General features: G+C 42.1%; 1 protein-coding gene across 1 annotated transcript in view; it reads left to right on the plus strand.

Annotated features, from left to right (window-relative positions):
* Positions 1-9,137: 9,137 nt before the first annotated feature.
* syde2 (synapse defective 1, Rho GTPase, homolog 2 (C. elegans)) overlaps positions 9,138-21,487 on the plus strand; it is a 47,091-nt gene continuing 34,741 nt past the window's right edge. Inside the window, exons 1-3 of the mRNA XM_028588294.1 lie at positions 9,138-10,432; positions 19,133-19,428; positions 20,188-20,581. Of these exons, the coding sequence (XP_028444095.1) occupies positions 9,289-10,432; positions 19,133-19,428; positions 20,188-20,581 (1,834 nt within the window). The 5' untranslated portion in view covers positions 9,138-9,288. The remainder of the gene's footprint in view (positions 10,433-19,132; positions 19,429-20,187; positions 20,582-21,487) is intronic.

Raw genomic sequence — 21,487 nt, forward strand, 5'->3', positions numbered from 1 at the left:
AAATATAGATTATTTGTGGGCCTGCCTGCACCAGTGGAAACTTTGAGGAGCCGTAGTATAATCTCAATACATTGAAGAGCTTTTACAAACATGGCAGCAAGAAAAAACAAAACAAGTATTATTTTAAATTTGTAAATCTTAAGGTTGCACTTGGATTTAAAATTCATGTAGTAACATAAATGTTTTATCTGTTTAAATAACTCTCTTCCAACTCTCTTTCTTTTTTGGAGATATTGAGTGCTATCTTGGAACAAAGTTATCACTTACACGTTTGGTAATAGCACCACAATGAATGCACTCAGAGAAAATAATGAAGTTCAGAGATGATATAGAAGTGTGTGTGTGTGTGTGTGTGTGTGTGTGTGTGTGTGTGTGTGTGTGCGCGCGCGCAGAACAGAACAGTGGAGATGTGTTATTTTGTTTCTGTGCATTTATGTTTTTATCTATTTTGCAGTCTTTATGTTCTACTGAAAGCAATGAAAATACAGTTTCATAAAAAAAAAAAAATATGTTATAGATTAATCATTAATGTGAACAATCATTAGTTTCAGCCTAGTTCCATTATATTCTGTATCTTTTCCTTACCTAATGGTTATTGAAATCACTGTTGACCCTAACATGTTTGATAAGTGAGTGCTTTGCTTTACTATCATTTTCTCTACTTGCAGCTTCTGTTAAAAGCAGTATAACCCTTGTGTTGACTTAGGGTCAGATTGCCCCGTTTTCAATTTTTGTTTTATATCATAAAATATGGGACGTAGAAATAAGTGCTAAAAATTTTACAATTTAAAACGTTGAAAAAACCAAAACCAAACAAAAAAAGGTGTCAAAAACGTTGAAAAAAATGGTAAAGACTGCCAAATGGAGTTTCAACATCACACAAAAGCCAAGAATGGCTGAAATATAATTTTCCTGACAGACTACTCAACATAGCCTCTATGAGTCAATGTGTGCGCTTCAGAGGAACCCTGACAGCTAAAAAGGCCTTACTTGGTATTTATTTTTTACTATGCATCTTAATACAACACATGCAGGTGTTCCAGGCAACACAAGCAAACAGAATAGTTAGCTTACTGTATATCTGGATTCCGGACAAGAGGATATGATGTTTGCACGCACCAACTCAAACACTAAAAATTTTACACCAATTAGATCACTGATATTGGCCTTTTTATTATAGTTTGGATATTACGTGGAGGTGTTTGTCCCTATCCTGATCACACAGATGCAGAAAAACACTGCAATGAATTGTGTTTGTTTTCATTTTAATCATTTAATTACACTGTTGTTTACATAGAAGGATTAAATGAACCTGGACGCTGTCCTTAAAAAGTTTTAGTGTCAAATAACTGTCTAAATGGCTTTTTCATCCGTCAAATTTAAAGATTTTGATTCTGCACAAAATATAGCTATTAAAATGTTTACTCCAAAAGTTCAAAACCTAACTTACAAATCCACAACTTTAACAAGACACTGCTGTGGATATAAATGCAGTGAAGCACAATAAGAGTTCCTTCTTGATTTTTTTTTTCTTCAGTAGTAAAATATGAGTGAATAGCTATGACAATAATGTGACTCTTTGGAACATAAAGCTGTAGGCCCTTGGCAATGCTACTCTTATAAGGATCATCCAGCTTGATTTATACCCTGAGAAAGGCTTGTGTCAAAGGACATAAATTTAGTTGCGGTGTGCTTTGAGAAAAGGGGAAGGCCCATAAACTGGCCGGGACAGAGAGAGAGAAAGAGAGAGAGAGAGACAGAACAGAGAGGGGGAACAATGGGCAGCCATCAGGAGGAGAGCCCCAACAGCTGCAAAGCCCCATATCCCAACACACACTCATATGCACCCACAAACGTGCACCCACATATTCTCTCTGCTTTTCTTTCTCTCTCTCTCTCTGTCTGTCATGCACACACACACACACACACACACCCCCCTCATACATTCGTCGGCCTGGCCATCTGAAAAGGGGCCAGCTAAGCAGATGTTCTGGCACTGCCTTTGCAAAGGGCACAAGTGACTAGTGGAGAGAAAAAAAAGGAACTCCTGCACTGTTGAGTCAGCATACAGAGTCTCTTGACAAGTGCTTATTTTGTGTCTGTTAACTCATTACATGTATATTTTATGTCATTCAAATGAATTTTGCTCAGTAGTAAGCTGACACTGACACAAGATGTATATTCAAGAAGTAAAGCCTTATCACATTAAGATAAAGGATAGCCTAATGACAGTAACCAGCGGTCAATACAGTATTTACATCACATGTGTCAAACTCAAGGCCCACGGTCCAAATCCGGCCCCTTGCTAATTTTGATCAGGCCCCTATATAAATTTAGGTTCACAATAAATTTTGGCCCAAATACTTTTTGTCACTTTTTAGAATGTTTTTTTCGAAATTTTTGACGCTTTTTCCAAACGTTTTTGGCATTTTCTTCGTCATTTTTGTCGACCAAACTGTAAGTGAGAAGACTATATGAAACATGCAATAATACAGTCAAAGATATTTGACTTTTCCCAAGACATAAAAGCAATAAAGTATATGTCCAGTCCTTGATGTGATTCTCATTTTCTAGTTGAGTTTAACACCCCAGATTTACATCCTTTACCCAAGTAAAAGTAGCAATTCCACAATGTAAAAATACTCCATTACAAGGCTCGCAATCAATAGACACATATACTACTGTGGTGGACCAAAACCGCATCACCAAGGCTGGCGGTTCCTACCAAAGACGCACATCTTTAACAACTCACAAATATATAGTTTAATGTTTTAAGAAGGCTAAATAATTTATCTAAAATAGCTGGGCAACGTATTTAGCAATCATTATTAAAACAGGAGGACATTTTGGGTGTTTGTACATAACAACAGCAGGATGTTGTATGTGACATTGACTTAAAATAAACTATGTTCATGGCTTATTGATGTGCTTTTAACTGCAGCTGAAACAATCAGTCAATTTGTCAATCGAGAGCAAAATAATCATCTATTTTTATAATTTATTAGTTGCAAGTACATTTTTAAGCATAAATGTAGAAAATACACTGGTTATGCCTTCTCAATTGTAAATATTTGCTGTTTCTTTAGCTTTCTATGTTATTAAATTGAAGACGTTAGGCTCTGAACTGCTGGTCAAACAAAACAGGTAATTACAATATTTAAATTTGGATTCTTGAAATTGTGATGGACATTTTACAGATCAAACCATTACTCAAAAATAGGCACAAGCAGTTAGCACTCAAAGTACTGAATATGCTTAGTTATATACCACCACCTCTTAAAACCCTGTTTTCTATTGCCACACATACAACAACCATCACTGCATGTACAGTATAACCTCAGGACAGGTACTAAGAGAAGTCAAGATCACATGTAAAACATTTCCACCAATATAAAGTGCACTAATAGATGTTATTTGTCAAAAAGATATGGCTCATGCTTCATCTCATCTTTCCCATCGCTCTCCCTTTTTTCTCTCTTTCACACACAAACACACAGTATGCAGCCTGCAGGTTTTGACCTGTAAATAACTGCCCAGACACAGTCTAGTCAGTCAGATGGGGAGGCAGGCCGAGGCGTCAGGGCCTACATGGCTCCTGCAGAGCAATAACAGATGCTTATCAACTTTTACTGAGGGTAGTGGTGGTGGTGGGGGAGAAGGAGGGTAAAATGTGAGGCCCTGTTGATGAATGGCTGTGACAAGAAATGCCCTCAGTCATGGATAGACATTGTACCATATAAAAGAGAGTAAGTAAGTAAGTAAGTAAGTAAGTAACAGATATGCCAGGAGGATTATAATGGAGTCAGATTCAGTCAGAGAGAGGGGGAAAGTATGAGTAGGTATTTGAGTGTAAGTATGTGTGCCTTAAAGAGAGGCAGAGAGCGCATGTGCGCTCTTTACACCCACTGCAGCTTTTCAGCAGCTCATCCTCTTGCACATTCCAAGTAGAGGCAACAGCAAACAAATGGCTTAAGGTTCAAGTGAAGTATGTTTCATTCCTTTCTCTGCTGTCTCGGACGCTCTTAAAGTCTCGGGTTGGGCTGCGAGCAGGGACAGGGGTTAGATGCAAGGTCAAAGAGGAGAGGATTACTCAAGATACACTTCAGATAAAAGCGTCAGTCCAATAATCTGCAGCGATCCATCATGTGGCAGGCTGTGCTTTTAGGTTGGCGTTGCCTTTGGAGGATGAAAAATAGCCTCGGTGGGTGTGTAATAATGAAGATGAAACTACGAAAAGACTAATTCCTCATGACACACACAATCCTGCTCATTTGTAAAGGGTAAGAAATGATTGAGAGCTGCTAGGTTATCACCGTCCTCCTTATTGTTCCTCTGTCTCTCTGTGCAGAGGGCCGAGCCACATTTCCCCCTGAGACAGGACTTGTTTTCCCTGCTGTTTGCTGGAATGCCTTCACAGCTACCAGTGAAGGTGGTAATTTGAAGTCCTGGCTCACTCCTCTCCAGCTGAATTTTATTTACATTTCATTTCACATTTCGGGGATAAATATGTGTTGAATTTCAATAGGGAGGCTGGAGGCTGCTTTTCACGTACCATCACCCAGACCTAATCTTACAGTCTCATCCTGGGTATGAGATTATATTTACATACCTGTATTGTTATCAAGGAAACATTCAGATGATATTTGGAGCCATCATTATCCTTTATACGCATTTGCACTTTTTAAACTGTAGAATGAAGGAATATACTGAAAGAATATGAAATGAATCCACTACATTTCAGTGGGAAATATTATACGTCTGACCCCACTACATTTAAACTAAAGTTAGTTTTCAGGTTAAAAGCTTCAATGAAAAATATACAATCAGCTTCTATATGATGCATTGTTATAGATACAACTACCCCAAAATAGATAAAGTAGCCTAGTTTTAAACACTCTATCTTGACTACAATAACATGCTGCTCACACGTGATTGCATCACTAATAGTATATCAATAATATACATGATAAATATAACACTGAGAAAGAGGCAGTACATTGTGTAGTACATTTTGCTGATACAACCTTTATTGCAAGACCTTTACAGTGGGGGAAATAAGTATTTGACCCCTTGCTGATTTTGCAGGTTTGCCCACTTACAAAGAATGCAAAAATCTACAATTGTAATCATATGTACATTCTAACAGGGAAAGACAGAATCCCAAAGAAAATTCCAGAAAATCACATCATATGAATTTATTAAAATTGATAACCATCTGATGAGGAAAAACAAGTATTTGACCCCCTGGACAAACAGCAAGTATTCTGGCTCCTACAAGCCAGTTAGTCTTTCTTTAAGACACAGCCCCAATCCGAACCAATTATCTACATCAAATACACCTGCCTCACCTCGATACCTGTATGAAAGACACCTGTCAACACCCAAACAACCAGCAGCCACCATGGGCAAGACCAAAGAGCTTTCTACGGACATCAGGGACAAGATTGTTGATCTGCACAAGGCTGGGATGGGCTACAAGAGAATCGGAAAGCAACTTGGAGAGAAAAGATCAACTGTCGGTGCAGTTATCAGGAAATGTAAGAAGCACCACACCACCGCCAACCTCCCTCGGTCTGGGCCTCCACACAAGATCTTGCCTCGTGGGGTGTCCCTGATCATGCGAACGGTGAGGAATCATCCCAAAACCACAAGGGGGGAACTGATGAATCAACTGAAGGCAGCTGGGACCACAATTACAAAAGAAACGGTTGGTAACACACTACGCCGTCATGGATTGAAATCCTGCAGCGCACGCAAGGTCCCCCTGCTCAAGAAGAAACATGTACAGGCCCGCATGAAGTTCGCCATTCACCACCTGGACGACTCAGAAGAGGCCTGGAAGAAGGTGATGTGGTCAGATGAGACCAAAATAGAACTTTTTGGCCTCAACTCAACTCGTCATGTTTGGAGGGCAAAGAACACCGAGTACAACCCAAAGAACAACACCATCCCCACCGTCAAGCATGGTGGTGGCAACATCATGCTTTGGGGGTGCTTTTCAGCCAAGGGGACGGGACAACTCCATCGTATTGAGGGGAGGATGGACGGGGCCATGTATCGTGGAATTCTGGACCGACATCTCCTTCCCTCAGTGAGAGAGCTGAAGATGGGTCGAGGATGGGTGTTTCAGCACGACAACGACCCTAAGCACACCGCCAAAGCAACAAAAGAGTGGCTGAAGAAGAAGCACATCAAGGTTCTGGAGTGGCCTAGCCAGTCTCCAGACCTGAATCGATTTAAAATCTTTGGAGGGAGCTTAAAATTCGAGTTGCCAGGTGACAACCTCGGAACCTGAATGATTTGGAGGCTGTCTGCAGGGAGGAGTGGGCCAACATCCCTGCCGAAATGTGCACAAACCTTGTCACCAACTATAAAAACCGTTTGACATCTGTGCTGGCCAATAATGGCTTTTCTACAAAATATTAACATGCTGTTTGTCCAGGGGGTCAAATACTTGTTTTTCCTCATCAGATGGTTATCAATTTTAATAAATTCATATGATGTGATTTTCTGGAATTTTCTTTGGGATTCTGTCTTTCACTGTTAGAATGTACATATGATTAAAATTGTAGATTTTTGCATTCTTTGTAAGTGGGCAAAACTGCAAAATCATCAAGGGGTCAAATACTGTACTTATTTCCCCCACTGTACCTATAATGGAGTATTTTTACATTGTAATATTCCATATTGTATTTTTATTTTACTTCTTAATACTCTTCTCAATACTTCTTGCACTATTGATGTAATTATGGCTGCTACTAGATTATTATTATTTGTTATTGTTGATTAATCTGCTGATTATTTTCTATAACATTATGGTTAGAAATTCCCATTACGATTTCCCAGAATTCAAGGTGACGTCTTCAAATGTCTTGTTTCTTGTTTACACTTCTAAAACTGAATATATTAAATTCACAGTGCTGTTTGGTGTGCTTGAAAAAAAGGCAGAAATTATTGATGATTGATCAAAATAACTGCTGATTCATTTCTGTAGAATCTATTAATTGAATCGTTTCAGCTCTAGATGGAATTTACTGCTGCCAGCCTGTCATACTGCTGTATTTATTGTCCTGCATTTACAAATGAGATGCACAAACATAATCTAATAAATAAAAAGGACCCTATTTCACTTTCTGTTTAGCTTTTTATCACTATAACGTAACACGCACATTTATTATGGGCTTACAAGTTGTTAACATTATAGTTAATAACACATTTACAAGAGCTTATAAATGTTAATAAGACGAGCTGTTGGGTTGCCAGGTTGTGGCCAGTGCTGATCCTCCTCCAACAGGACATTTGAATTAGCTTTGTAGTTTGTTAATTAATCAGGAAGACTTAGTAGTAGCCTATATATATATATATATATATATATATATATATATATATATATATATATATATATATATATATATATATATATATATTAACCAGTGACAGTGCACATTAATAAACACTACTGTGAATGAGTTAGCTAAAAGGCTGTTTTTCAGATCATTTGACCTGTGAGCTTGCAGAGCATATGGATTATTAATGTTTTACATTAATGGCTAATGAAAACGTTAAAGCCATTACATGTTATTAATGACTTGTTGATGTAGCCTGACTGCAGACTCATGGGCTAATGAGAAAGTAAGAAACTCATGAGCCTTTATTAATGATTTGGTCAATAATCAAGTCAATTCAATTGCATCAATTTGCAACTGCAGAAGTGATGACTTATGAAAATGTTCCATTCATTTTAGTGATGAGGTAGAAGAAATAAAAGTGATTTTCTACGACCTGGCAACCAAATCTTCAACTTTTTTGTATTAGGATATAGGCTATTAGGCTACATCATGAGTCATTTCCAATCAAAAATCCCATTTATTCACTAGTTCCAGCTTTTTTAATTATGAGGATTTGCTACTTTCCTACTGTGAAAAACATAGAAAAGCTTAAGTTAGACTCGGTATAGTTTTAAAGACGCTTTCATGCAATATTCTCTGAATAAGGTCCCTGAACTTTGAGCCCGGGAAATATGGCAAATATCTGAGCTGCAAACATAAGGAGAAGGTGAGGCGCTAGAGAGAAATGAAGAGAGAGAAAACGAGGGAGGGCAAAGTGTGTGTAGAGAGAGAGAGAGAGAGAGAGAGGGAGAGGGAGAAGTAGAGGGAGAGGGAGAGGGAGAGGGAGGGAGGGAGAGAGAGAGAGAGAGAGAGGTGGTGCAGTTAACCCGAGTGAGCCAGGCAGGAGTGAGGCGACAGAGCGGAGGTGACAGCGGAGAATGGAGAGGAGCCCGTCCGCCCGCCGAGCTTTGACCGCGGCGAGCGAGGAGAACCCACTCGGCCCTTTCCTTCTGGAGCCAGCGTGCTGAAAGAAACCGGGAGGAATTCACTGGGAATGGCTGATCCTCTGCGGAGGACTTTACTAGCGAAACTCCGGGGGAAGAAATCCAAGAAAGCAGCGACGGTCGGCGGTGGATACGGCTCTGCGGCTGCGGCGAATGGGGGCCGAGAAGGTAAAGAAAAAGTTTTGCAGACGCAGCGAGACTCCGACGAGGCTCGCCCGCTAGTCCTGCTCACAGGTCTGGATTGCACCACAGAGAGAATGAGTACGTACGAGAATTGTGTTGACGGGGCGATGGTGCAAACAGGGGGGGTTGTAGTAGTCCGGGAGCGTCCCCTGGAGCGGAGCAGCGGGGGCAGGGTTCCGTTTAACAAGGAGCTCCTGGGGGGCTCACTTCAAAGAGAAGTGCAGTTTGGGGGACATGGGTTTAGGGAGAGAGATAGGAGCCACCAGGGGCCCAAATCCGCTGCCAAAATCACGTTATCTGCAGGGGTTTCGCTCGGTGGACCGCATGTCCAGAGAAAACACTTCGTCTCGGTGCCGCGGCAGTGCAGCGTCGGGGACTCAATCGGGTTTGGGGACAATTCAAATCACGACGTGTACCGAGCACGGGTAGAGCCGCAAACCGGAGTCGGTAAACCAGTAGAGGGCCGGGTTACTACTGCTGATAGTGATGGGACGGAGCCCAGAGACGGAGGACACTCCCGGCACATGGCAGGGACTGTAGTGGCTGTTCATGAACACCTCGCCAACTGGGGGTTTGACAGCAACCAAACTTTGGAGACAAACTCGCCAGTTTGCGCGGCGCCGAACTGTGTGTCAATAAACACGGAGGAAAACATTGTAATCAAAAATGTAGAGAATTATGGGCCTGAGTATGCATGCGACATTAGAGGGACAGCAGGCGGTCTGCAGAGCCCGACGTTTTTCCCCACAGAGTTAGAAATATGTGACATTAACATGGCATCTCTGTGCGCCACAGAGGAATCCCTTCGATACACTTTAGATAGTGAAGATGAGGATTATTATGATAATGAAATCCTGCCTTTTTATGAAACTATCAGAGCAAAAAGTGATGTTGATAGAGCAGAGGTTGCAGAGCTGCCACGGCCTGGTCAAGATAAAAGACAGCTTGATGACGGGTACAGTGCCCAGGAAACAGACAGGCTTAGGAACCAGCTGAAAGAAGCTTATTATCTTCTTATCAATGCTATGAATGATATCAACCTGGATGTCCAACAGTTTAGTGGTGGTTTAACTGAGCTGCAGGCCCCCTCATCCTGTAGTAGCCACTCCAGGGACAGCTTGTGCTCAAGGTTGTCTGCCAAGAACATGGACAGTGACTCCTGGTCCTCAGGAGGGGACCACAGCCCTCAGCAGGTGTCTGACACTGACTCACTCCTGCTCTGCCTCAGTGGGAACCTTGAGTCAGGCTTCAAAGGCAGGCTGAATAGTAAGAGTATGGAAAACCTGTCCTTGACCAAGATAAGACCCACATTACATCGCTCTGCTAGTGACGGAGCTATCGGGTATCCAGGTGGACACTCCCTCTGTATCCAGGCCCCTGGGACGCAGAGTCCAGACATCAGTGGCGATAAAGGGGCCACAGATCGAGGGGTTAAAGCCACAGGAGTGGGTGAGCTGTCAGAACCTCAGGTGCTTTACGGTGCTGTCAGCAGCGATGAGCTGCTACAAGATGCTGGCGGTGATGAAGACCACGGCGGGCAGCTCAATGACAGCAGCGGCTCAGTCAACAGCCTCACGGGTTCGACAGACAGCAACGCTGATGCATCAACAAATCAGGGTCACGAAAACAAGCAGGAGCTGACTCATGTCCGAGCACAGAGGGCCAACTCTGTCAACAAGGGGCACGGCGTCACTGTCAACAAGATGCAAGAGTGGATGCACAAGGGGCGTTTGCTGTCCTCCGAGATGAAGCAGCGCATCGAGGGCTCGTCTTTACCGCGTGGCGCACGCCAAAGCCAGGACCGGTCCTGTCCTCAGGGTAACTACGGTGTGTGTAAACCAGGGGTCCAGACATCCAGCCGTGGGGTTACATCTGCCAAGGCCAAGTCACCACGGCAGCAGCAGCAGCAGCAGCCAGGTAGGAAGGCTACACGGAGTGGCCTCAACTCCCGTGGATCCTCTAAATCAGAGACCTCTCACCCTCCCTCCTCCCATCTGATTATTGTCATCCTCCTCCACTCATAGTAAACTCAGTCTGGTGGCGGTTCACCCTGCACTCCTCCTCTTCCGGATGCAAAGCAAAGGGACGAGGCACCTCAGATCTCTTTGCTTTCCTTGTAGGATTCTCTAACCGGTGGCGGGTTCTGTCCTTCACACTAATTTAGGTGCATTTTAACACTAAATCAATAGCACATCAGGTTTGTAGGTCGGATCACTCACAGTCTAGTTCAGTAACAACTAACTCCCTCTCTCCTCTGCTAGCTACAGTGGTGTTTTTCGTGGTGTTGGTGGTGGGTTGATTTGTGTGTGTGAATGACTTGTGATGTGATGTTATGTACAAAATGCCAAATGATGTTGTGTTTATGATGTGGTGCAAAAACGGGAAAACATCTGTATCATGAAACCATTGAAAAGTTATCACAGAAAGTACCAAATGAGTTAGTTTAGTTGTTAAAAATTTTACTTAAGTGTGATATTGTTAGGGTTTAGGTGGGATACACGTTGGTCCATCTAGTAGCTGCTCTGGAGCTTTCAATCATATGACCTAATCTTTCTTCAGCAGATGGAGACACTCAAAAAACACAAATAAACTCACCACAAACTCAAGTTATCCACTTATTATACAAACTTTAATTGCATTTACACATAAATATACACATTATACATTTAGTTACCATTTCACTGTGTGTAGTGCATGGTTTTACATGAATTGCACCTTTGGTCCATGCTGACCTGAACTGACGGCAAACAAGGTAGTTTGCCAGTTCAATCATAGGATTCGGAAACGGCCTGTGTGGAAAACTTTGTATTGACATTTGTTGCACAAACGTTGGGAGATGGAATCGCTTTGTATGAATCAAAAACATATTATCATCTTTTTATTCTACCGCTCATAGTTTGTTTGTATGTGTTTGTTTGCTTGTTTGTGTGTGTGTGTTTGTGAGTGCCAGTGTGTGTATGTGTTGTTCCGACAGTGTTTTCCAGAGTAAATAGATGACCTGCCATGTGTGCAGGCTGTTGTTGACTGTCAGTGTGCTGTGCTGCTAGAAATAGAGTGTGATCTCTGAGCCTGCTGAGCGGAACGACTCTGTGTTTGACTTCCAGCCTCTGTTGGCTCAAGCTAGCTCCATCTTTTACAACTCAAAATCGTTCCTCTGCTGTGTTTCAGTTCAAATAAAGATGGGGTTCTTCTTGATCGTAGTTTCCAAGTTCTCTTTCCCCCCCCTTGATTCTCATTTTTTCCCCATTTTGCTAAGCTTTTCCTTCTCTGTCCCTACTGAACTTTTCCACAGCTGTGGCCAGAGGAATCCAAAGCAGGAGAGAAGCCACTGCAGTTATTCTCTGTGGTAGTTGTGCGTGTGTGTGTGTGTGTGTGTGTGTAGGGGGGGTTGAGCTGTCATGTTGCCCTCCTCCCCAGTCGTTTGCTGCAGACAGCTCCCTGGTAACTTGCATTTTAAAGAGACTCTGGATTGAATATTTAGGATGCCATTCCCGTTGTTTAACTTGTTTGCGTTGTGTCACTTAATTCCTCGCCATGAATGAACAAAATGAAGGGCGCTTAAGCATTTATTAAGGTCAGCCCTGGACTTATCTTGCCCCTGTGGGCCTCAGCGCCTCACAAAGAGCCATTTAAAAAAAAAAAAAATGCCAAAGCTCTCAAAAGCTCCAGTGAATTGCTTGTCTTGGTTTGGAACTCTTCTTTGAGTTTATGGCTCTATCCTAAATGTATGCAAATATTTATATTATTCTGACTTTCTAAAAATAGTCCTGTTCCTCCCCCTGAGTACTACTTGGAAATTAGATTTCACTATGAAGTCATAGGACAATAATATTGGCTTAATTAGACTGCAGTTAATGTATTTCTGTTCTGACTTGTCCTCTAATTACTGTGTAAAAGATCATGTTGATAATCACCACAGCTGAGTGGTTCACTCCTTATATGTATATGTGTGGGTGAGGGATATTGTGCACATGAGCATGCATATGCATATCTCCGGTGCATGCATGTTTGTAGTTGCAGTTGGAGGATTTATAGTTTTGTTATGTAGGGCTGTGGCAGAGGATTGGCTTGCCGGAAGGCAGACAGTATCCAGGCAATATGTTTTGGCCAGACCTGAACTCAGGAGTGGTGTGTCAGTCAACGCTGATGTTGAGACTGAGCCATACACACCACAAACAGAGGAGTACAAGATCCACTCCTGGGAGGCATATATTCTTGTCTTTCATTTCTTTCTTTTTTTGAACTATTCTCTTCTTTTTTTTTCAAACTAAGAGGAAAATAATACCCTGTTTGCTTGTCTAGAAATACTGACCATATGAGAGAGGTAGCCTATTGATCTTCTCATCTAAATCTCGTCAAGCAAACGGCACATTTCCCAAACTGTTGACATCATCTTTTAATGATAACACATCAACTATACAGCAAAGATTAGGCACGCTGTGCAGTATTGCTCAACATTTTGATTACAATAATTTCTGCTTGCTCAGTAGATTCAAATCTCCAAAATGCGTGCAGGTGTAATAAAATCCTTCTCGACTGTTGTCAAGTCATGTCAGAACGATGTGGCGTTTGGTTTTCTGCATTGCGCCAGGAACCTTGTTACTTAGGCTACTTGTTTTTAAATGTGTCTTGTCTGGTGCCTTCTGTACTTGGACAGAATTATGGAGGATGGAAGCTCTAAAGACAGATGAGGTGATGGAGGAGAAACTTGGGTCATCAGGTTCATACCAGGATGGCCTATGAGATGAATGAGGTTTATGATGTTGTCTGCAAAGAGTGTGGGGCGAACACTAGCAACTTTTTTGCTGATTTTCCATTAAACCATGTAGCATTTTCTACAGCACATATTGGACCAAATGTATACAAATATAGTATGGCTGTGTTACACAGATACTAACCAATGTGAAAGATACCCCCCCACCCCAACCCACCCATCCATCCCAGTTTGTCCCTTTAAATCCAGATCTTCACAAGAATAATTGTCCATTGAAGTGCTTGTCCAACGAAGGATTGCAGAAGGAGCATATACAAATAAGAGGGGAACAAAATAATAATAATAATAATAATAATAATAATACTAAAAATAAGATATCTAAGTAAATAAGTCAAGTCAGATATGTATGCCGCTTCACTCTGATAATAAAACCTTAAAGTGGTTATACACCAACCAGACGGCCGTCCAAAAAACTGCCTCGGGACACACTGAGGCGACACCAACTTGAGAAACGTAATACGTCTTCATAGCAGCAGGCGGTGCTACTCTGTATTGTTGCCCAAGAAATGAAAACCGGCAGCTGATTGGACGAACGCGTCACATGGGTTTTTTTTCTCCGGAAATTCAAAGCCAGCCTGTCATAGCAACTCGTTCAGAATACGATCTCATATTGTACTAAAATAGTTCACTGAAACATGTTTCTGAAAACATTTGCCATGCAGTTCCTGAATCTGTCTTCATTTCAGATCGACAAAGGTCAGTTTAAAAGATTCTAGTCAAACTCATTCTGCTCCCCATTTCCGGGTAAGTCCCGACTGCCCTGCCGCCAACTGAACATGTCAGGTCGGCCAAAATGAACGCCGACAGCCCCCCAGACTGACGACGGCACGGGACACACCGAACAGATTCGAGTCACTGACCTCGCCAGTCTGTCCAACGGCCGATAATCGGCCCCGTGTGTCCCGGGCTTAAGTCGTCCATATTTAATGGTGTTTAAACACTAGCAACTTTAAATGATTGATCATCAGTAACACTAACTGGATTGTATTTACTAGGTGGCAGCATTCTATCTGGAGCTACTATACAAAGCTTTGTTAAAGGGCCTTTCAATGACTTACTTACTTTTAGCAGTGTTTTGCACCTAATTGGGTCACACTGTGAGTCTGTGTGCCTTTTTAAGATGGTACAGTCTCTCCCCTGAAGCATTTTGATCAGTTTTTCAAACAGAAACAATGAGACAAGACAGAAGATTCACTGAAAGAGCTGCAGCATTGAAAAGAATTTGGGTTTAAAGCCAACTTAATGAGGAGGAAGTGGCATTAGCGTTAGCAGGCTGTGCTGCCAGGACGCCTCAACGGGATGCAAGTGTTGACATGTGATGCAACCCTGGACAATCTCAGCCATGCCTTGGTGTAAAAAGAAAAATCTACACTGAGAATCCTCATTACCATATGAATGAGTGTCAACAGGAATGCATGGCACACAGCAAAAGATTCCCTCTGTAGGGGGGGAGCCCGAAACTCTGTATACATAACAAAGTGTTGTCTGTATGGAGGAGAAAACTAGCTGGTGTGTGTGTTTTGCACTTATCAAAAGAGGAGTCTCTATGAAGGAAAAGGAATTCAGGAAAAACGAAGAAAAGCCTATGGGAAAGTGGAAAGTGTTTTGTCTTAGAGGAGAGAAAGATTCAGAAGATTAAGACATGAATATAATTGTATATTACTGTCAGGCTCACGTGGCTCAGGTTCATATCAGCACAACCATGAAATAAGCATTTTACAAGCACCTCAGACAAACCCATATGGCTCCTCCCCATCCATCTCTTTCTTTTTTATGTTCTCAGACAGACGTGCACCCTTGTATTATGAGCTCTGGCCATCTGTTACCTTCAGGTCAGGGGTGTGAGTGCCCTGAACACATCGTCTCCATGCCATCGTCACACAGAGAGCCAAGCTGTGTTAGCTCTGTTATGGAAATGTACCTTCTCTTTCGCTTTGCGTTGTTTTTATAGGAGGTCAGTAGGTACTTGTGATGGTCATCAGTCTCTCACGGCAAATAAGAACCAAAGGGGACAGTAGTGTGTTTCTTTTTCATCCTGGAAAGCAATCTTTTAGTCTTTTTTTTCTTTTTAAGATTATTTTTTTGGGGCTTTTTTCCCCTTTATTTCAGAGTGACAGTGGATAGACAGGAAAGGTAGGAGAGAAATGGGGGATGACACGCAGCAAAGGGCCGCAGGTCGGATTTGAACCCGGGCCACTGCAAAGGCCTCGGCCTACATGGGGCGCACGCTCTTACTGGGTGAGCTAGAGGCTGCCCCCCTCTGGAAAGCAATCTTGTCATATGTTGTAACACACTATTTGGCATAAATTCATATTTAAACTAATAGTCCAAAAACGTTCTTCCCTAATGAATAATTCTGCTGGTTTCACCTTAGAACAGTCCTTCCCTGCATTTGCTTTAAAACAAACACCTAGGGCTACAAATAACAACATTTACTATCATTGAATCTGAAGGTTACTTTCTAGATTGATCTGTTAGCTCTTTAGATAGATGGATAGAAGTGTCACTGTATTTAAAAAAATGCAGATCACATTTTCCTAAAGCCCGAGATGAGGTTTTTAAATTGCTTGTGTCCAAAACCCTCACATTTTTCAGTTTACCATGATACAAAGAAAAGCAGCAAATCGTCAACACTGAGACATTTTTGCTCGAAAAATTACTCAAACCATTAATCGATTATCGAAATAGGTGTTGTTTATTTTTCTGACGATCGGCTAAAAGATGAACCAACTAACAGTTGTATCTCTACGAACATTTTCATTGTTCCCAATCCACGAGTTATTGATAATGTTTGTTAAAGGCGTCAAACAAACTGTTACATCTCTTAAATGTCTTTTTAATTGAGCGTTTCACTTAACACCTTTATACACAGCTTATCTTGTGAAAACAGTTCCCCTCACTAACGAAAAGCAGAATGAGAGATTCTATTATCTGTTTTTCATCAGGCTGAATGTTCTGCAGTACAAAAACTGCTAGAATCACAAGCAGCTTTTCATAGCAAAATCAGTTAAGGATGGGAGTTACTGACATGCTGATGTGAGAAGTGAGAGGAGCTGGACAGTGTTGTGATAGTTTGATATTTGACACCAGTGAAAATGGCTAAAATCTCATTCATTAAGTCGAAACCAGTGTCCTGTCGTTGCTTTGGTGGAAGGTGTTACTCCTGTGGAAGTGGCGGTGGCGAGGCTGTAAATCTGGAGCTGTGGTCTGGAATGCTGCTCGTGTCAGAACACGCTTCCTCTTCCAGTTATGGAAGACCCCTTAAAGAAGATGGCATGCTGACAACAACTCCATCCATAACCATCTCACCTCTCTTTAGTCTCGCGTTACCAGATTGAGCGTTGGCGGCAGAGTCTGCAGATTTTGGATCCATCTCAGTCTTAGAACTCTTTCCCCTTCCTCCCAAAATGTTATGTCCACATGTGTGTGATAGTTCATTTTTGATAAGATTGTAAAACAAACTTAGCTTCTACCTCTTAAATGTTAATGTTTAGCCTCTTTTGTGTCTGTGCCTGTAAGTGACTGTAAATCTGTGTCGTTTTTAATTTCAGTTAACCCTCATTTGATGAGAAACTATCGATTATAGGCTTTAAAGCCTTTCATAATTTTGTAAACTAAAAGGCTAGTGTGCAAAAACATATAATTCCTATTGTAATGTACATTTCTATAGGTTTCCCACATGTAGAGTTATATCTAGTACTGCTTGTAGACAGTTTAAATTGTTACAAGGAACTTCAGGGCCAGAACAGCTGAAAGCAAACCACCATAGCAGATTATTATAGCCTGCCAGTTTGGGCCTACATATTCATTTATGGGACTCAGTATAGCAGCAAAAACATACTGCATGTTTCGCCTTCACTCAGCAGCCGGCACATGTTAAAGGTACTGTGCTCAAACACAACATAATCTAGGCTAATGCAAACACACTGCTTGCTCATTTTTCTGACTGGAAACCTTCCTTAAATTAAACAGAGCAGACAGGAAGAAATAAAGATGTCCTTTTTGAATTCAATTAAACAGATGACAGAGGAGCTGTGATGGGTTGTGTTTTTGTCGTTCAAGTTGGGTTTTTTTTTCACTGTGGAGATTAGGAATGTTTTAAAAGTGGCCTCTATTCTTGCCACTGAAAGCAGATGTACTCATCAGTGTCTTATATAATCAGCTGGAATGGCATCCCTAACTGAATCAATTTCATCCCACTGCATATCATACTTGTCATATTTCTCAAGTGGGGGAAAAAAGTCGAGCAAAGTTTAATACTTGTTTTTGTTGTGGTAAGAGGAACTCCAAAGTTGGTGTTTATGGGATTTTGAAGCGTTGGAGAAGATTATTGCGAGTTGCTTTATAAAGTTGCCTTGTAGATCACAGGGAAGCAGAGAGAGGCTGGTTGACTTCCAGGGAAAAGTAAATCCCAGTGCAGTCCTCTGCTCTCTCTGTGTGTCACTGTCACAGAGCTTCGTCAATAAAAGCAACCAAGCAAAAAAAAACTGAGTAGAAGTTATGTAATTTGAAACCATGTGATATTTAATGTACTTCAGTTCACTTCTCTTGGACTGCCATGGATTCATACATAATAAAAGAAAGCCTGTTGTGGTTTATTCTGACTCATTCACATTTTTTTAATAGCACAGTCAGAAATGCACTTACTAGATGCCCTGTGTTAGATTTTGATTGTGTAAAGTGAAAATATTCCCAAATCTTTAATTTGGTGGATGTAAAGCTGGCGTGCGCTGAAAATGCATTTCCTTAAGGAAAGGAGAAGTTGTCATTATAGCATGTGGAGGGGCTGGTCTGGGAGCCGCCGGAGATCAAAACAGTCTTTTACACGAGCCTGCTGTACATGTTAGAGCAAGACCCTGCCCTCAGCACCTCGCTCTGCCCACACACACACACAAACAAACACACACACACACACACACACACACACACACACACCCACACACACATACATATACATGCTAGGAGGTTGTTTTTCTCTGGCTGCATCTACTCACCACCCCTTGGGAAAATAAAAGCATGTCATATGATTTCCAAAGGTGCTTTTTGATCAAATAAACGTGGAAAAAAACATACTACATCTGATTGGAAAAACATGCTTAAAAACATTAGCACATTCAAAGCTACAGAGCTGTTTTAATGCTCTCTTTGGGACATTAAGAGACCACGTCCCCATCTCTATTATTTGTCCCTTTTCACTGCACATATTGCCACTGGCTGTACTTATTGTCTCGTCCCCCCCCTACACATACACACACACACACACATACAAACACTCCACTCTCTGCTCTATTTTCACAGCTGTGATGCCGGCGGTTTCTCGCTATTTTTTTCAGTTGCTGTGATGGAAGATATGTGTGTGCTCAATCCCTCCATCTCCCTGTGATCTCTATTGAATTCACTCCCAAAATGGGAAATCACTGAGAAGAAAAGGGTGTAGATGCTCCTCTGGGACTGTGGTGGTGTGATTGAAAGTTTGAAAAAATGAAATCTCAATAGTCCATCCAAAAGTTATAAAACATCCCAATCGATTGAGACAAAACAAAGACGTGGCTCTTTTTTTCTGACTGACTATAAAAAAGGCAGAGACAAAAGACAAAGGCAGAGAAAAAGAGAAGAGGAGAGAGGAAACTATAAAACCTAATGACATTCAGCATTTCCACACCTGTGGTTTCTTGATACAGATGTTTTCTTCAACTTGACAGGACATGACTAGTCTGAGATTAAACATCAGATTTAATTGTTCACTACAGTTCAATCGTGATGATAATTGGTTGCTTTTTTTTAATGCCAAGAAGTTGTAACTCTCACTCTTTTTTTTTTTTTCTTTTCATCACACCCCTCAGCTTTCATTGAGAATGTCCAAACCCCCTGTGCTAATGGCCGGGAGGTGGGCAGGGCCAGCGAGTCTTTGTCATGGCGGCCACCGCTCACCACCATCACTGTCTCTAAGAAGCGCAACTGGCTGCAGCAAAGCTCCATTGGGAAGAGTAATCACGGCACCAAGGACGAGCTGCAGGGAATGCTGGGAGCTGAGGAGGAGGGCTCCCACCAGTCCCCACCTCCTCCCAGTCCCTCTCCAGACCACCTGAGACCCTCTGGGGGAGCTCCATCACGGCCGGCTCGCCTGCACCTGCCTCAGGTTAGCCTCACGGTCTCTCTGTAAGCAAGAATGAGATTTTGGAAATATGCGTATTCGCTTTCTTGGTGTTACAAGGCTTTACGCGTCGGATGATTCCCCGTTACAACACAAATTGTCCTTCATACATGGAATAAACACACAAGTAGAACGTGTTGATTAGTGAGCTTTAGTGGTGCTGGATGGTGGACTTTGTTACCTCTGGACAGGTACCTGTGACCAGGTATATTTAGCATATTACAGACATCAGAGTGGTAACAGTCTTCTCATTTAACTCTCGGCAAAAAAAAACAGCGTATTTCCCAAAATGAGGGCTAGGTATCGACGATACTTTTTTCCGATACCAATTTTATAAAACAAAAATAAATTACAACATTATGGCATATAAATGTATTTAATTATCTTTCCGCTTCCACTACGTGACCCCTGTCTCTGTGTGTAACGTGTCTCTACGACGTGTAACGTTAGACAGCCAATCACCAGCCTTTTTACATCTTGGCAGAAGCATGCTGCATGCTTATTGGCTCACTGACGCTGATGAGATTTACTAATTCTCAGTAAGAGAATACTGAGAATGAGAATACTAAGTTATTGAAATTGGATATTGAATGACGAGGCATTTTTCGATACTTTACAGGCAATGCGGTCGGTGCCTAAAAAAGTATCGAATTCGGTACCCAGCCCTACCCAAAATGTCATCATGCTTTCTTTCATCTTTAAATCTGAGTTTAACAGGAAACTTTGGCTTCTGTCTTGATTTAGGTTAATGCCAGTCAGGCCAAGGTGTCTCCTCACCCTCGTAGCGTGGACCCAGCTGAGGAGAATGACGCAGATGATGAAGGAGAGATCTGGTACAACCCGATCCCTGAGGACGATGAACTGGAGATGGCTCACCGACCCTCCGTTCGGCTGCTGGTTCCCCCTCGAGCAGAGTCCCAGAGGAGGCCCAGCAGGGGAGGGGACGCAGGTCACGGTGGCAGGAACCTGGGGGGCGTCGGCGTTGGGCCGGAGGCGCTCGGGGAAAGCCTCGGTGGCGGTTTAGGAGAAGGGAGTCAGGGGAATGCTGTACATTCCACAGAGGTACTACATCTGCACAGACAGATGCTCGCGTGCAAACCTCAGGAGGAGGGGGGGCCTTCCACCAGCAGAGCCACAGGTAAGGCAAAAAAAAGACTCACACACACCCCCACAAATTTTTCCTTTCCTTCCATTCCTGCTTTTTGTCAACTCCTTAATTACATTTTTTTCCTCACATTTCTGTGGGGTCGTTTTGTCTGTCAGCCAGTCATTCTCGACAGATTTTTGCGGTTGCGCACACCTTAAGCACAAATTACAGCTGTTGAGAATGTTTCCAATCAAAGGATCAACAGACCTATTTAGCTGGAAGCATTCCCTGGCTTACTATAGCTCTACTCCGAACTACATAAAGTATTTAAGTGTAAAGTTTAAGATCTTATAACACCAAAAATTCACTTTTGCTGAGTTTAAAATCCAAAATTTCGTGATCCTAGCTCAGTTTATTCTAGTTCTGTTTGATAGGAACAGGCAGGAGCTGTGGCTGTCTAATTATATCACAAAATATCAGCGTCCCTCATTAGTTAAACTCAGACAGACATTAGCCAGGAGGAATTTAACAGCCATTCCTCAGAGGAAAGAATATCCATTTACTTGTGACTGCAGCTCACACGTAGGGCTGTCAACTTGGTAAATTGGTGTTTCTGTAAGGTTCTTTTTAGAACTCTTGCCTTGAAAGCTTGCTCATTAAAACTGCTGTTATCACGTGACCTGCAGAGTTTAAGCAAAATGAACACAAATGACTTGGAGTGCTCTCTCTGCACTGTTTTGATTTACTTGTACGCTCGGAGATTGTTGACAACTCTGGTCTACAGCGACGGCATAATTATGACAGCCAGCACACGGCTCCCTGTCTCTTAATAAGCTCAGGCTGATTTTACTAACTTCCGACTTTTTTGTTCTCTCTGATGTGGCAACATGGTAGTTTGAACCAATTGGCACATCTTGAGCTGATCCTATAATTACAACTTTTTGACAACACCTTTCT

The sequence above is a fragment of the Perca flavescens genome, chromosome 9 (genome assembly GCF_004354835.1).
Source record: "Perca flavescens isolate YP-PL-M2 chromosome 9, PFLA_1.0, whole genome shotgun sequence".
Lineage (NCBI taxonomy): Eukaryota > Metazoa > Chordata > Actinopteri > Perciformes > Percidae > Perca > Perca flavescens.